The 16,954-nt window shown below is 47.7% G+C and overlaps 2 protein-coding genes across 2 annotated transcripts; one reads left to right on the top strand and one right to left on the bottom strand.

Annotated features, from left to right (window-relative positions):
• Positions 1 to 4,995: 4,995 nt before the first annotated feature.
• Positions 4,996 to 9,071, top strand: LOC127348407 (histidine--tRNA ligase, cytoplasmic). Its single transcript, XM_051374446.2, has 6 exons — positions 4,996 to 6,447; positions 6,606 to 6,785; positions 7,042 to 7,434; positions 7,530 to 7,811; positions 8,292 to 8,432; positions 8,508 to 9,071. Exons 1-6 carry the CDS (start codon positions 5,074 to 5,076, stop codon positions 8,808 to 8,810), a joined length of 2,673 nt encoding a protein of 890 aa, XP_051230406.1. The 5' UTR covers positions 4,996 to 5,073; the 3' UTR covers positions 8,811 to 9,071.
• Positions 9,072 to 9,171: 100 nt separating this feature from the next.
• Positions 9,172 to 12,528, bottom strand: LOC127348419 (bifunctional protein FolD 2). The gene is made up of 5 exons (XM_051374454.2): positions 12,355 to 12,528; positions 12,048 to 12,231; positions 9,989 to 10,146; positions 9,678 to 9,890; positions 9,172 to 9,579 (listed from the first exon to the last, which is right to left on the bottom strand). Exons 1-5 carry the CDS (start codon positions 12,445 to 12,447, stop codon positions 9,349 to 9,351), a joined length of 879 nt encoding a protein of 292 aa, XP_051230414.1. The 5' UTR covers positions 12,448 to 12,528; the 3' UTR covers positions 9,172 to 9,348.
• Between the last annotated feature and the right edge of the window lie 4,426 nt (positions 12,529 to 16,954).

Raw genomic sequence — 16,954 nt, 5'->3', positions numbered from 1 at the left:
CACTCCATATTGCCCGCGTAGCTTAGCGAAGCTCCGCCGGACTTCTACACCGCCACCGACACCACGCCGTCGTGCTGTCGGATTCAAGAGGAGCTACTACTTCCGCTGCCCGCTGGAACGGGGAGGTGGACGTCGTCTTCATCAACAACCGAACGTGTGACCGAGTACGGAGGTGCTGCCCGTTCGTGGCGCCGGAACCGATCGTGATCAAGATCTTCTACGCGCTTTTGCAAGCGGCAAGTGATCGTCTACCGCAGCAACAAGAGCCTCATCTTGTAGGCTTTGGAATCTCTTCAAGGGTGAGACTCGATACCCCCTCGTTGCTACCGTCTTCTAGATTGCATCTTGGCTTGGATTGCGTGTTCGCCGTAGGAAAATTTTTGTTTTCTATGCAACGTTATCCTACAACGCTGTATCAGGCGCAGATGCAGAGGATGCATAGGCGCCATCATGTCAGTGTTGTTGTCGGAGAAGGCTTTGGCGCGTGACGGCAACAAATTGGAGCCAGGCGGGGCAAGGCCAGGTGCAGGTGCCGGCGCGCGTGGTCGCGACGTTCGAGGGGAGAGCTATGTGGAAGCGAGGATGCGAGCCGTGCTATGTGGAAGCGAGGATGCGAGCGTGCACGGTGGTGGCTCGTCCACCGAGATGAGGTGGGGACGGGATAATCTACCCCGCGATCAGTGTCCTTGGGCTCAGTTCTGGTCGAGGAATGTTCCCCAGAATCTACTTTGATGTTTGTGCCAATTTCTTCATTTTGTGAACTATTTTTAGGAGAAGATCGTGGAGGATCGAGAGCACCATTTTGAGCAAGGTTTTTGCCTACAACTTAGTCTTCATGTAGAGCATTAGTAGGAGGAATAGTACTAGGCATAATAGCATGCATATGGTCATCATTTTGTGCAACCCCAATAGAAGAAGTGGATGGTTTAATTAAGTAATAATATTTCTTCACGGATCCTAGAGACATCATTAGGATGTATGGCCATCTCCAGCATGCCACTGCATTTAGGACACCAAATCGGTGCATTTTGGACCGTATGCGGTGGCGTGCGGACACGGGATAGTCATCGGTCCATTTGCGGCATCGAGCAGCCTCGCCAGCTAAAAACCACAAAAAAGTGGGCCAAACGAAATAAAAACATAATTTACATTAATTAGGCGCCCAAAAGGGGCGTATGTTTACAAGTAAAAGAAAGAAAATATGCAGATAATGCTGCCGGGAGCTTCTGGTCCTCCTCGACGGTGGTTTCTAGTCCTCCTCGTCAAGGTCGATGAAGACATCTGGCGGCGGCCACACATTGGCCCCCGGAGGAGGAGGTGGAAACTGCTCAACTGCCAGCGGTGGCGGCGCCTGTGCGGCCTCCTGCTGCAAGCGTTGGATGGCCTACTCGAGGTCAATCCGGTTGGTGCGCTTCTCCACCTCAGGGACGACCATGGCGTGCTGGATGGCCTCCTCCACCGTGAGCTCGGCCTCCATCTGCTCGTAGTTGAAGTCGTCCTCGTCCTCCGACAAGTCATGATGGGCCCACAGGCCCCGCCTGGTAATATGGCTCCAGTGCAACGACGAAGCCCACGTGAGCGGGTCGACGCAGTTGGTGGCCACCCCAAGGTACTGCGACCAGTCGGGGCGACTAGGGCATGTCGTGGGGAAGACGAAGCCAAGCACTCCTTCGGCTGCGCCTCCTCCGTCCTCCCTTCACGGCCACTTGCGACGGTGGTGCCTGGGGAGCGAGTGCCTGCGTGTGCACCTCCCGTGCCTCGTAGTTCACGTCGTTGTCGTCAACAGAAATTCCATGTTTGCCTAAGCCTATGGAGGACCAATCCGAAGATTACACTGTCATCCATGTTGGATAAAAATATCCCTAGGCATGTCCTGCAACCGTGTAGACACCTCCATAAATAGGTCTCGGTTCTCCACACGTTGTAGAGACGACCATGAAAGGAGCGTAGTAGTGCACTGGTAGATAACCTGCATAAGAGAATATTTTTTCTTACTAGAAACCTTATCGTTTCTACATAGCCATAGCGACTAAATTACGACAAGCGCTCCTATCCTAATAAGTAATTTAAATCTATGATTCACACCATTTATCCAGTTGCCAAAAATATTCACAACACTAGTTGATGGGTATAAGGTAGAATCTATCTAGATGATGACCATATAGATGTAGAAAAGTTGCACCGTAAAATAGATGTTTGATAGTGTCGTTGATACGTCGCAAACGTATCTATAATTTTTGATGATGCATGCTTGTTTTACACTAATTCATATATATTTTGCTCAAACTTCGTTGCACTTTTATACTTTGTCGGTACTAACCTATTAACAAGATGCCACAGTGTCAGTTCCCTGTTTTCTGCTGTTTTGTATTTCAGAAAAGTTGTACAGGAAATATTCTTGGAATTGGACGAAACAAAAGTCGAAGTCAATATTTTACCGTAACGAAGACAGAGTCTAGAGGGGGGTCGAGCCACAGGGCGGCCACACCACACCTTGGCGCGGCCAAGCCTGGGCCCGCGCCAAGGGGTGGTGTGGGACCCCCTGGCCTCCACCACCTCGCCCTTCTGCCTATTTATTCACGATCTCAGGAAAAACTTAAACACCTGAGCCTCCATCCACAAAAAGTTTCGTCGCGGCCGCCAGCTCGGGATGGTTCTGAAGCTCTTCCCGACACCCTGTCGTAGGGGGAGATCATCGTCAGAGGCATCTACATCGCCATGCCCGCCTCCGAAGTGATGCGTGAGTAGTTCATCCCTGGACTATGGGTCCATGGCAGTAGCTAGATGGTTGTCTTCTCCAATTTGTGCCTCATGTTTAGATCTTGTGAGCTGCCCTACATGATCAAGATCATCTTTATGTAATGCTACATGTTGTGTTTGTTGGGATCCGATGAATATTGAAAACTATGTTGAGATCGATTATATATTCTTGTCATATGTTATTTGTGATCTTGCATGCTCTTCGTTGCTAGTAGATACTCTGGCCAAGTAGATGCTTGTGACTCCAAGAGGGGGTATTTATGCTCGATAGTACGTTCATGCCTCTAGTTTTCTAGAAGAGTGACAATAACTTCTAAGAGTGTAGATGTGTTGTTGCTACTAGGGAGAAAACAATAATATTTTATCCAAGGGTAATTCTATTGTTTACTTTACACACATTGCTTAATGCGATAATCTGTTGCTTGTAACTTAATACTGGAAGGGGTTCGGATGATAACTGGAAGGTGGATTATTAGTCATAGACGCAGTTGGATTACAATATTTGTATTATGTTATAATGCCCAAACGAATCTCATCATGTATGATCCGTATTCTGTCAATTGACTAGCTGTAATTTGTTCACCCCAGCATGCTATTTATCTTTATTGAGAGACACATCTAGTGAACTGTGGATCTCGGTCCTTTCCTTTACACTGATAAATTCATCTACTGCAATCATGTTTTGTTTATTTTCCGCAATCACTGTTTTCTTTAATTACTGCAAACATCTATTTCCACTGGATACGTTTAATTCTTTGTGTTCAGCAAAACCGGTGAGATTGACAACCTCACTGTAAGTTGGGGCAAAGTATTTTGATTGTGTTGTGTGCAGGTTCCACGTTGTTGCTGACTACCGGTAGTGCGTCCTGCCACTAGTCAGCTAGCAACACTTTCAGAAGTCACGCATTTCTCCTACTAGTCGATTAAACCTTGGTTTCTTACTGAGGGAAAACTTGCTGTTGTGCTCATCATACCTTTCTCTTGGGGTTCCCCAACAGTGTGAAGTCTGCGTTACGACGGGCACCATCAGTCGTCCCGTTGACAAAAAACACATCTCTTACTTATGTGCCAATTGTATTTCATAAGGTTGTCTTTAGTGAGTATTACCCCACGACGAAGACAAAACCTTTATTTTTAGTGGAATCTTCATTTTTTAGATATTTTTTTTATCGACCAACACATCATACTGTATTACTACTTTGTACTTGGAATCTACCGAGAATTTACCACTCTCTTGTAGATTCCAGCGAAACTCGTCGTACCCTTACGTTAATTGGACCAAAGCTAGTCCCTGCAGCAAAAATTCCAGGATACCAGCCGAGGCCAATAAGATCCCTTCTGAACGTCACATTTGGTGGTAAAGTTTCGATCACGTTAGGTTTTACTCTTGTGATGCACAATACTGTACAAAGCTGAATATTTGATTGGAGTGTTGCATTACCTACCCACTTATCCCCCCAAAACATTATTTCCGAGCCATCATTAATTCAGAATGATTCATATGAGAAGAAGAATTTCTTCGTCACCATTAAGCCAACCCAGAAGTGCGAGCCCTTAGGTTTCTAGCGATGTATTTCTTCTTTAGTTTTTTTTTGAACAAGTATTTCTTCTTTAGTAGAGTCAACCATACCCCATCTTCGCCAATAAGATTGTAGAGCCATTTACGTAGGAGAGATCTATTCTTAACCTCGAGGTCATAAATCTCTAATCCTCATTGAGTTTTAGGATGACAAACTACATTCCATATAACCAACAAATATTTCTTTTTATCTGTCTTCTTGCTAGAACAATCTTGACCAAAAATAATGTAATAGATGCAAAACTGATTTTGGTAACTAAAAGAAGGATATTACTGCTATATATCATAAACAATTTGTTTTTTTTAACATCCCAAAAGATAAAGAGGCTCTTAACGAAACTTCGTACGGATATACGAACCATGTATGTATACCTGAAAAAATTGAACCTTTTTCAAACTCAGAAGTGCAAGTTTCAAATAAAGGGCACGCTAGTGTCCGGTGCACCAAATCCGTGTATGCCAGCAAGTACCTATAGTCATGGTCAATTTTGCAATTCTTGACCATCACTTTTTCACGGCAACCTTGGAGGCCACTCTTCTTTTTTTTGAACTCTACTTATTACCTGTTGAATTGTTTTGTTTTTTCAACTATGTTAGATCTCGATGGCACGCTTCGTTTTCATTTTTGAGTTGTAGCTTCACACCAAGGATTAAGCACACATCCAACAGATCTAGCCGTCTCCCTCCTGCTCTAGGGTTCTGCATCCAACGATCGTGCTCTCTCTCCCCCCACCATGGCCACTCCTCCTCCACCTCCCGCCGCCGCCGCCGTGACGCTCGGCGGCAAGGGCGTCGTGCTCACCCCCGCCGCCGTCTACGCTCTCTCCCTCGGCCTCGCCGACCCCGTCATCGACCCCTCCGCGCTCCAGAGGCTCTCCAACCGCGCCGCCTCTCCACAGGAGCTCCCCAAATCCCTCCAAGAATTGGCTTTGGCGCCGCACGAATCCCGCGCGGCCGCGGCGGTGCTTCTCAACAAGCTCCTCCTCACGGCGGCCGACTCCTCTTCCGCGCTCGTCACCGCCGCGACGGCCACCACCCTCGCCGGCTCCCTCGACCTCGCCGCCGCGCCGCCTCCCGCCAGCCGGGACGAGGCCTCCATCGCCGCGGCGTCCGCGCCGGTGGCCGTCGCCCTCGCGGCCCTGATCGACTGCTGCGCCGCCCCACTTGTCTCCATCGCAGACGCCGTCGCCGCGCTCTCATGCGAGGCCGCTCGCGGGGACCTTGTGGCGTTCGACGTGCCCGCCTCCGGCGACGGCCTGTCCGTCAAGGACGAGGCCGACGTGGCCGCTGATGTCAAGACGCTTTTGCTCGGGTCCAAACTGGTCAGCACCGGCGGAGGCGGCCCCTCCGGGGCCTTCTTCACCAAGGTGCCCGCCGTGAATGGGGCCTTCCGTGAAGCAGTGCGCGCTCTGCACAAGAGGGTGCGGGTCGAGCTCAACGCTCCGGTGAAGCTGGGAAAGAGGGATGCTGGGGAAACCGGTGAGGGGAAGGAGGAGGCCTTGATGGTTGTTGTGGCACAACTCGCGAGGTCGGTGCACGCAATGTGCAAGCTCAGCATCGCTCGGGCAAGGTTCTGTGCAGGCAGCATTGCAGATCCCGAGCTCCGGGAGAAGCTTGCCGGCGGCACTAATGTTGATGACTTGACGGGGATGTTTGCTAAGGTTACGATTGAATCGGACGCCGTGTCTTTCTTGCGGAGGGCGTACAGCTACTTGCTCAAGTTTAGGGACTTCCTTGCGTGGGAGGCAGCTGTGGCCATGGCAGTGATTGAAATGGATAGTTCAATTGAGAAGCCACAGGCTACTGCGGAGAATGAAGCCGGCAGTTCGACGGAGAAGCAACAAGCTGGTGGGAAAAAAGACAAGGGTGACAGGAAAAGCAAGAAGAAAACGTTGGGGAAGGGTACTTCTGCTGTACTGATGCTGCTTAGGGATCATGCTACAGATGGAAAGGCCGTTCCTTGTGTGAATTCTGCATTGATTGCAGATTGGGGAATCGAGATGTCTCTGTTCTTTGATCCTAAGTGCCCCAAATTGGAGCCCCTTGTTAAGAAAGTCAAGGAGATTGTAGAGAGCAATGAAGTGGGGAGATTGCCTAAAATTCCCAAGGTAATTGAAGTTTTGTTTGCATACTAGGATGTTTCATTTATTTTGTCTTTCCGGTTTCTGCCCCAATTGCTTCTGTTTATTTGATTTCAGAGCAACCTAAGAGCCAGTCAATTGTGTGCCTTCCTTCTGTCTAAATGTTTATCCTTCACTTCTGCTAGGGAACACGTGACTTTGGGAGAGAGCAAATGGCCATAAGGGAGCGCGCTTTTGCTATAATAACTGGTGTATTTAAGATGCATGGTGGTGTTGCACTTGATACACCTGTGTTTGAGTTGAGAGAAACCCTTATGGGAAAATATGGCGAAGACTCAAAATTGATATATGACCTTGCTGATCAGGTATAGTGTTAATCTCCTTTTGTACCTAATGTTAGCGGGAGTGTTTGGATTTGTAGAAAATCCATAAATTTGTTTAATTTGTCATGTGCCTGTTCATTAAATAAATTATTAATCAAGCAAGATTAAGTGTTTAGTTGTTGGAGTTTGTGGCATTCCACAGCGCTCGGTCATTCATTACTTTGCTGCAGTATAATCCTTAGGTTACACTTTCTTAGTAATGAATTGAATGAAGACTTACCTACAAATAATCTTGCAGGGTGGTGAGCTTTGCTCTTTGCGGTATGATCTGACTGTTCCATTTGCACGTTATGTTGCCATGAATAACCTAAGTGCAATCAAGAGATACCAGATAGCAAAAGTATACAGGAGGGATAACCCATCAAAGGGAAGATATCGAGAATTCTACCAATGCGACTTCGACATTGCTGGAGTATATGAGCCAATGGAACCAGATTTCGAGGTTATCAAAGTATTGACTGAATTGCTGGATAAGCTGGATATTGGTGTGTATGAGGTAAAATTAAATCACAGAAAGTTGCTTGATGGAATGTTGGAGATCTGTGGCGTGCCTGCTGAGAAGTTCAGAACAGTTTGCTCAAGTATTGATAAGCTAGACAAACTTACCTTTGAAGAGGTGAAAAAGGAACTGGTATGAATCAGAACTCAGTTTTTGCTTTAATATGTTTATGTTATTCTGATGTGGATTTATTTGTCATAGTACTAACTGTCATTATGCTGACTTAGGTGGAAGATAAAGGGGTATCGGATGAAACCGCTGAAAATATTGGCAGTTTAGTGAAGACAAAAGGGCCACCACTGGAAGTTTTGCTGGAATTGAGAAAGGAGGGTAGCAAGTTCATGCAGAACGAGGGGTCTGTTGCTGCATTAAATGAGCTGGAGATATTATTCAAAGCTCTAGAAAAAGCAAATGCGATTGACAGGATAAGTTTTGACTTAAGCCTTGCTAGAGGCCTTGATTACTATACTGGTGTGATATATGAAGCTGTGTTCAAGGGCACTACACAGGTATGAAACTTTCATTTGTATTGTGCTTCACTTTACCTGTATCTTCAATTAGTCATTTTTTGCAATCAGATTCCTGTACAGTGGCCATTGCTTTGTGTTTCGAGTGTTTTCAGTTAATCGAGTTATTCATTGTATGATCCACTGGATTATCACAATGTACCATCGTATTTATCATCTCAAGGCACATTCTATGTTGCTGTTATCTCGTGTACATTTAGTTTAGTTTAGTGTACATTGATTTATATCTGAAAGTTTTCGTTGTGTTTGAACTTCGTTTTATATTTCCAATACTTTCAATTAATCACAGTTTCAAGATCCATTGCTTGGTCCACTGGAGTAAGTTTTATTTGGCTTAGTGGACATTGATTTATATCTGAATTTTGTCATTGGGTTTATCATTTGAAAGCATGTCAATTGCTCTTGTAACTAAGCAACAAAGAACGTTTTACTGGTTCCTGTACTAACACTATTTAGCAATAGGTTGGATCTATTGCGGCTGGTGGCAGGTACGACAAACTTGTCGGTATGTTCAGCAACAAGCAAGTCCCTGCTGTTGGAGTCAGCCTTGGAATAGAAAGGGTCTTTGCAATCATGGAACAACAGGAGAAAGATAAAAATGAGGTATTTCTCAAACCCCTTGTCATTACATCGCTATTGCAGCACCCAGCAGAACTGATATTGGCTCTTGTATTGCAGGTGATCAGGGCTACCGAGACGGAGGTTTTGGTGTCAATTCTAGGAAAGGACCTTGTATTGGCTGCCGAGCTTGTGAACGAATTGTGGAGTGCTGGGATAAAGGCAGAGTTCAAGCTCACCACCAGGGTGCAGAACCACATAAAGTATGCGACACAAACAGGCATTCCGTGGATGGTGCTGGTCGGTGAGTCTGAAATGAAGGCGGGAAAGGTGAAATTGAAGGACATTAGAGCTAACCAGGAAGAGGAAGTTCTAAGGAAGGATTTTGTTCAGGTGCTGAAGCAGAGATTGTCTAACCCTTAGAGATGAAATCTTAGAAGATGTAGAACGTGTTTGTACTGGGAGATACACTGATCTAAAATTTCTGCATCTCCATTTTGCCAATGCATATTGGGTGATACATTGATCTAAATTTTTGTGCATCTCTATTTTGCCAATGTGTACTGGGCGATTCATTTATAAGTTTTGTGCATCTCCATTTTGCCAATGTTGAGAACCGTAGTCTGGAGATGTACTACAAAAGGAAGTGCAACCCTTCAATTTATACTGATTGAATTGTTTGAATTGCCTTGTTTTTTCTCCAGAAGAACGTAAAGTGCTTGCTTTGTGAAATGAAATCTCTGAATTCCGTTGCAGTTTTGTCACACATTTTTGAGACTTGCGGTAAAATCACATTGGCACTGCATTTATTTATCAAACAAGACACTAGCTACCGACTAGTGAGTATTGTCTGTTGTTGAAATAACATGAGACAGAACGAAACAGAGAACATATTTGTCTAGGTCACTCGGTTACAACATCCTCACATCACAGAACACATGGGTTGCCCGGATATGAAAATCTATGAGACTATTCCCCTCTTGGCGCCGTCCACTGTGTTCTTCAGCAGCATCGCCACGGTCATTGGCCCAACGCCTCCTGGAACTGGAGTCAGGTGACCTGCGACCTTGCTTGCCTCCGTGAAATCCACATCACCGACAAGCCTGTATCCAGACTTCCTTGTTGGGTCGTCGATGGAATTTGTCCCGACATCGATGACCGCAGCACCAGGTTTGATCCAGTCTCCCTTGATCTAAAAAACAAAAACAGAAAACACCACGACTAGATTTAGGGAAATGAACTGCAGGACAAACCAGTACTGTAAAGTGAATTTGTTCCAGCAGAACATACCATCATAGCCTGCCCAGCTGCTGCAATGATGATGTCTGCTTGCCGCACAATTACTTCAGGATTAGGGGTCCGTGAATGTACGATTGACACGGTTGCATCTGCTTTCAGAAGAAGAAGGGATACTGGTAAACCCACAATGTTGCTACGCCCTACCACAACTGCATTTTTTCCTTTAACAGTGACTCCACTTCGTGATAGGAGCTCCATGCATCCCTTCAAAAGTGAAAACAAGATACAAAGGCCCAGATGTTACAAACGAAACAGGCACTCAAACCAGTGTTTAGAAATGATGTGATTAAGTGTTGCAGTACCTTTGGCGTGCAAGGTAGGAACAGAGGATCTCTACCTTTCATTGCGAGCTTACCAATGTTCAGAGGATGAAAACCATCAACATCTTTCTCAATGGAGATCTCGTTTAATATATTTTCTTCATTGATATGCTTGGGCAATGGAAGCTGAACAAGAATGCCTGGTGTAAAAGCAAATACTCAATACAGCCAAAATAGACAAGGTTTGCTACAGAGTATAGGAAGAGGAATCTCAAAATACATGACTGTCATAGTACCTAGAGTTAGCAATGCAACATTCCAGCAATAAATGCATCATATATAAAAGTAATGCAGTTAAGAAACTGTCAACATTTCAGAAAGAGCTGGTCGACCAAAGCTCCAATTTCTGCCCTATAGCTTCATATTTTCCCTCTTGAGGAAATTGATGATATATGCCAGAAGCTAAAGATGTGACTGAACTTGGGTAACAAAACTGGTATGTTCCGATAGCATGAGAACAAAACTGACTACTCCCTCCGTCCTGTAATATAAGATGTTATTATAACCCATCACTACCTGTAATGGGTTGTAATAACATCTTATATTATGGGACGGAGGGACTAGAAACTAACATGAATGCATGATTTACCAGCATGTGTCCAACAGAAAATCCCTGGCAGCAGCGAATTTATAATTCCCCCGAATAATAGTCATTGTGATGATGTGAACTAGGACATGCCTTTCATTTTAAGTGTAACTTGAAATAACAGCTCATGCCTAATCTAACGAAGCAACCACTTAAAAATTGCATTTCCAATCTAACAAATCCTTCAGAAAATGCGGAACAAAACACACATGATGGAGTACTGATGCCATTCTGCACTAAATTTTTGGATCCAACGTACCTGGAACAACTCAAGAACTTGCTAAGATGGTAATCACACAAAACATCGTTCCAATGCCAATCATTGAACTCAAAACGAATAAGTAGGACCGGGCTTCTCTGTTCTTTCAGGCAAGGGTACGCAAAAACGGTGCCACGGTTTCACCGGTTTCAGCTTGGTTCAAATTTTTGTACTAAACTGGAAATGAGATTTAGATTTGAGAAAGAAAATGAACGGTTCCCCACGGTGTGAGTTTTGCACACCCCCTACTTTCAGCTTAACTCCATTAGGGAGATAAAATTAGAAGGGAAGAATTCCCTGAATAATAAACATTGTGGTGATGTGAACTACGACACACATTTCTGTTCACATGTAACTTGAAAAAATGCTAAACTCCATGCCTAAAGCGACCACTTAAAAATTCCATTCCCAACTAGCAGATCCTGTAGAAATTGGGGAACAAAAACACACATGATGGTGGTGAGTACCGATGCCATTCTGACCAAATTTTGGGATCCGATACGCTTGGAACAACTCAAGAACTCCCAAAGAGGCACATCGCACAAAAAAACACCCATTCGAAGCTTTGAACTGGAAATGAATAAACTGGGCCAGGATTCTCTCCTTTTTTTCAGGCTAACTCCACTGAGGAACAAATGTAGGCCAAAAGACCATCCCGAGAAAAAAACTTCTAAGGCCTTGTTTGGTACTAGTGTAATTGTGGGGATTAGTGGGGATAATACTTTAGAGTATTGGGTGAACCCCTACCGTCACCCAATCCCCACTAAACCCCATCCCCAATCCACTAGGTAGGGGTAGAGTATTGGGGATTGAAAAAAATACACTAAGATTTGGGGAAAAATGGGGATAAGCGGGGATTAAACTCGCTCAATACTCTAGCACCAAACATACATTTCAAATAAGTGGGGATTTGGAGTTTGCTGTGGATTATCCCCACTAATCCCCACTACAACTCTAGCACCAAACAAGGCCTAAGAGAGAGGATCCCACACAGTGACAGTAAGTAAATGACGGCTCAAGCGTCAAACAACCTAATTAAACCATATCTGCATTCATCTCGATAAACCAGCTAGGAACAAATGCTTCTAGGGCAGAAGCAGACTGACACACGACTGAATTACAGTGCCAAAAACAAATATATGCTCTCATGTACTAAGAAAAAAATGGCGCTATTCAGTTCGACGCGAAGGCGATACCGTGTACGGAGGGGTCGGCGTTGAGGCGGTGGACCTCGGCGACGAGCGCGGCCTCGGAGATGTCCTCGGGGAGGTCGACGTCGACGGAGCGGATGCCGGCCTCGGCGCAGGCCTTGCGCTTCATGAGCACGTACGTCTGCGAGTCCTTCCTGCTCCCCACGATGACCACCGCCAGCCCGGGCACCTGCGACAGGAGAAGAAGGAGTAGGAACCAAATCAGCGTCGTCAGGGTCGCGACCCCAATCCGAAGCTCGGTGGTTGGTTGGTTGGTCCGGTGGAAGGTGCTGGCCGGGGGGAAGGGGCTCACGATGTTGTGCGCGGAGGAGAGCTCGGCGACCTCTGCCGCGATTTCGCGCCGGATTTCGGCGGCGATGGCCTTGCCGTCGATGATCTGCGCCATTGGGGTCGCACCAGATATTCTCTCCCTCGCTCCAGTTGCAGAGACGACGACGGCGCTTCGAGTGGGAGCAGATCGAGTGACGAGTTGTGTGCTGTGGGTTAGATCAGCCGGGCCTGTTGGGCTTGTTGCATACGTGGGCCTGCTGGGCCTTCAGCATAAAGCATTTTTTCAGCCTGTTCTCTCCCAGTGGCGGCAGGGGAAACCTATTTGACGCTCAATGCCCGCTCACGCATATATCTCTACTAATTAAAAAGACTAAAGTGGATCCACAATACGCTTCGTCGGTAGGCTTCGTCGTACGCTTCGTCGAGCGTCTCTTTTCCGCACGGCCTCAACTGGGCCGAAGCCCGCTACATTGTCGTGATGGAACATGAACACAGCACCCGAAATCCTCGCTCCTGAGCTCGTGATCCTCCTCCCCCTGCTCCATGACCCGAGCCGCCGCGCTGCACGAGCTTGCCCGCCATCGTCGCGCGAGTCTCCCCAGCGTAGCCGCTTCAATCCTGCACGATCCGACGCGACTCACACAGCGCATCCGGATCCGCGCTCGGACACAGGGAGACCTGCTGCCCTCCGCAGATCGTAAGCCAAACAGCAGCGTGGGAGCGCGACTAGAGGCATGGATTTGGGCATAGCTGCCCGAGATCGTACACCCTCTCTTGAAATTCCCCATATTCGTACCTCCGCGACGGCGGAGACCTCGCCCGACGTTCGGCGGCGGTGGGGATCAACCGGTTGCCATGGCAGCGGTTATCGACGGCGCGGAGGCGGCGCAGCAGGTCTGGGCCTGATTTTGCAAGCCCTCCAAGATGGAGTCCTCGACACCTGCCGGGTCCTTTGGCCGGCTAGATTTTGAAGAAGGTGCATGTGCCGGCGGTGAGGACTGAGGAGCTGTTGCTGCCAAAACCCACCGGCGGGCAGCGACGGGCAACACCGTAGAGCCGGGAACAACCTAGGGCTGCGGCTGGCCGAGGTCCCTCCGAGCGACGGCCCGCAAAGCCTTCTGGTACACACGTCCGATGCTGATGCAAGGGCGTGCCACCTGACCTATACCTGGTCAGGAAGGTGATGGAGATGCCTCGCTTAGTTTCCTGCATGGCATACACGTAAACATTAAATACGAGCCTCGATCGGCTCTCAGGTTATCCTGTGAATCGGCTCAAGGAGCCGATCCACCCATGATTCGTACAAGGTGCACGAATATATGGTGGTCCTGCTTGATCAAGATAAAGCTAATGAGATCTACGACGATTTAGGGTTTTCACCGCATAATCGGATCATCCTACTCAGGATTGGGCCTCGCGGCCACGCACGGTGATCGTAAGCCGATCCTAGACAAGGCCTAAAAACCAACACGAGGTTGATCCCCGGAACATCCTGTCTAGGACTAGCAAACGACACCCTACGTGCCGCTGGATCCTCCAACCCTTTGTAAGGCCTAACTATTGCAGATGTTAAACTAATCCTTGATGAACAAGGAGCAACCGTAACGGATCGGATCTACTAAATAATGATCAAACGGGGTGCCGCCCCTACACCTAAGATAGGTGTAAGGGCGGCTAGACATGCAAGGGTTGCACTACGATAGCATGTTACGCGAAGAACTATGCTAACCCTAACACATCTATGATAACTACGTTGCTCGCCATCAAAAAGGCTTCAGTACGAGCAACGCATGAACAACATAAAGCTTGTGCTGCCTAGATCGCAAGATGCGATCTAGGCAGCATGTTGCTTACCGGTAGAAACCCTCGAGACGAAGGAGTTGGCGATGCGCCGAGATTGATTTGGTTGGTTGAACGTTGGTTGTTGTTTATTCCATAAACCCTAGATACATATTTATAGTCCAGCGGACTTTCTAACGTGGGAATAATCCCCACCGTGCACGAGGCCAACTCTAACTAAAAATGACACGTAATCTACTATGTTACAGATACACGGGCCAACTAGCCCATATTTTGCATATAAAGGCCGATTCACATATTTCTTCTATGTATATTCTTCAAATCCATCTTGATCGCGGCCCACCTCTGACTCGGTCAAATTCTGGTGATAACACATGCCCCCCTGGTTTTGGAATTGGTAATTCCAAAATCACTCTGCTTTTTATTCGTCAGGTCATGTCGTGGCAGAACCGTTGCAGTATCCTTCATCATGATGCCTTGTCCCCTCAACTTCTTGCAAAACTTGATAACTTTAGCACCACTTCCTTGGAAACTGCCATGGCTTTAAATCCCCATTAGGCTCCTTCTTATTAAACTGTGCCGATTGATTAGCCCTCATCATCCCCTTCCTCTGTTCCAGCCATCGGCACCAAAAAACCCTCTTCCCCTGTAGCGATGTCTTCCTCTTCCTCTGTCTCCTCCGGCCTCTCCCTCCAGTCCTTCTCTTCGAGCGAGCCGGAGTGGAACTCCGATCACGCGCCAGAGGGCGACCTGCCTCTGACCGATGGGGAAGAGGACCTCAAGTTCCTCATCGATGGGGAGCTGATAAGCGAAAGTGAAGACGGCCTCCATCCTTGGGCGAAACCCACCTCCCCCAACGGGAAGGGGGAAGAAGTAGAGGAAGAGGAAGAAAAAGAGGAGGGCGGCCCCCCTTCCCCCGCTAAGCTTCTGCCGGCCAAGCGATTCCGCGCTTGGGCGGACAGCGAAGACGATGATGATGATGAGGAGGAAGAGGAGGAGGATGAATCCTCCTCCTCCATCGGGTATCCGCCGACCAAGCGCTTCCGCTCCTGGGCGGACAGCGAGGATGATGATGATGACGAGGAAGACGAGGCTCCGGCCAAGGGCTGGGGCAGCAGCGACGAGGAGCTTCCTGGAAGCAGCGCCGACGACATCGACGGTGGTGATGACGAGGACAGCGACGACTAGTAGAGTAGGACTAGTAGTAGCAGTGCACTAGGCACCAGATCCCTCTTTTGAAAGCCATCGGCTCTTTCTTGTAAAGCCGCTCCTTTGAATTAATGAAAATTGTTCTTTCAGTTCATCTTCCAATTAATCCAATTTCACTCCTTCCGCTTGTCGTACCAAGACCGATAGCAACGTATCGGATTCCTTTTCCTTTGGACGCCCGTGAAGCCGGAATCAAATGTCGATTAGACCGTCAGTCAAGCACTTCTCAAATTCAGACTGCGATTTGATATCTGACCATAATTTTTTCGCAATCCCTTAGCCGATGACTACTCATCGGCTACTTTGAGAATACAGACCCTTTCCTTTTCTTGCAGTAACAGGATGGTCCAAAACCTGTAAAGCCGACGGCCTCTTTTTCCGGCTCCTCTCCGTGGCTTTAGCAGTTTTCTTTCGCAACACCTGCTTTCAGAGAAGACCACGATGCAGGGTCAGTCGATGCGACTCCAATCGGCTCCCGAAACAGAACATCTACCAAGTTAGCTGCCCCCCGAGCCTTAATTAAGGCGAGAATACCGGCGATGATGCACAGGTCATTGATCAGCTTTCTTCCACTGAACGTTGATGTTGATGTGAACCTTGAGCACATAGCCAGTAGGTCTCGGTCTTGTGTAACTGTACTAGAATCGATGGCTGCGCATCGGCTTCGCTTCTTGTGCAATTCTAAAGTCGGTGCCCTTGCATCGGCTGTATGTTATGAAATTTTTTTTTATTGGCCGATTTTTTCCAATCGGCCCCCAATGTTTCACTGCACGCATGTTTACACATGTTTCACTGCACGCATCTTTACACATGTTTATCTGCACCTGTTCATCTGACTATATGCCCCCCGAGCCGAATCTGCCAGGTGACTGCAGATATCGGCTTTGTGGTTAGCCAGGGCACTGTACTTGTACGTCGGCTCTGCGAGGATTCGTGTTGACTTTCATCCGCCGACGTGACCGCTGCCCATTAGATCGATGTCGAACACAAGCAGAACACGTGGTGAAGATAATTTTGGCCGATTGCTGGAATCGGCCTCCATATCAATTGAAGCGGCGGCGAAGGTTCTGTAATGCTCCTTCATAATTTTTGGGGCCGATCACAAGGATCAGCCTCGCCACGTTTGCTCATCGCTTTGCTTCAGCTACATGGCCAGGCCAGTGGATAAAACTAGCCCAACCTCTGATTTTATCCTGTTGATGCGCTTGTTGTCGTCCACCTTGAGTGCATCGTGTAATCGTGGAGCACTAAATTCCGTCGGAAGGACGAGCACCATGTTTGTGCCAGCCGATGTTTCATCATCGGCTTTCCTTTGCTTGGGGCGCCACTCCATTTTCCGTGGACGACCCTCTTCGTCCAGGGTTCGCTGAACTTTCGCAGCCAGATCAGGTCGTGCCTTCCTTAACGTATGCAAGTATAACCTTTCGGCTTCCTCCAGGCCGCGCAATCGCTGAACCCTGCGCTTTTGTGAACGGCTGAGCCCATCAGGGCACCACCTTGGCCGGTGGTACCTGTCTTCTTCTTCTTCTTGTCCCTCGTCTTCAGAATCCTCGAGATCTGCCCACCGAGGGGACTCAGCGCGTTTGCTTTGTGGCGGGAGAGGCCCTAAGCGC

Source organism: Lolium perenne, chromosome 1 (assembly GCF_019359855.2).
Source record: "Lolium perenne isolate Kyuss_39 chromosome 1, Kyuss_2.0, whole genome shotgun sequence".
NCBI lineage: Eukaryota > Viridiplantae > Streptophyta > Magnoliopsida > Poales > Poaceae > Lolium > Lolium perenne.
Note: the sequence above shows the minus strand (reverse complement) of the source record. Positions and strands in the feature narration are given on the sequence as shown.

Coding starts and splice junctions, on each gene's coding strand:
- LOC127348419 (XM_051374454.2), bottom strand. CDS start 12,447: ATGGCGCAGATCATCGACGGCAAGGCCATCGCCGCCGAAATCCGGCGC. Junction 10,147..12,047: donor CGCCGACCCCTCCGTACACG/GTATCGCCTTCG, acceptor CTTTTACACCAG/GCATTCTTGTTCAGCTTCCA. Junction 9,580..9,677: donor CAGCTGGGCAGGCTATGATG/GTATGTTCTGCT, acceptor TTTGTTTTTTAG/ATCAAGGGAGACTGGATCAA.
- LOC127348407 (XM_051374446.2), top strand. CDS start 5,074: ATGGCCACTCCTCCTCCACCTCCCGCCGCCGCCGCCGTGACGCTCGGC. Junction 6,448..6,605: donor GATTGCCTAAAATTCCCAAG/GTAATTGAAGTT, acceptor CACTTCTGCTAG/GGAACACGTGACTTTGGGAG. Junction 7,812..8,291: donor TGTTCAAGGGCACTACACAG/GTATGAAACTTT, acceptor ATTTAGCAATAG/GTTGGATCTATTGCGGCTGG.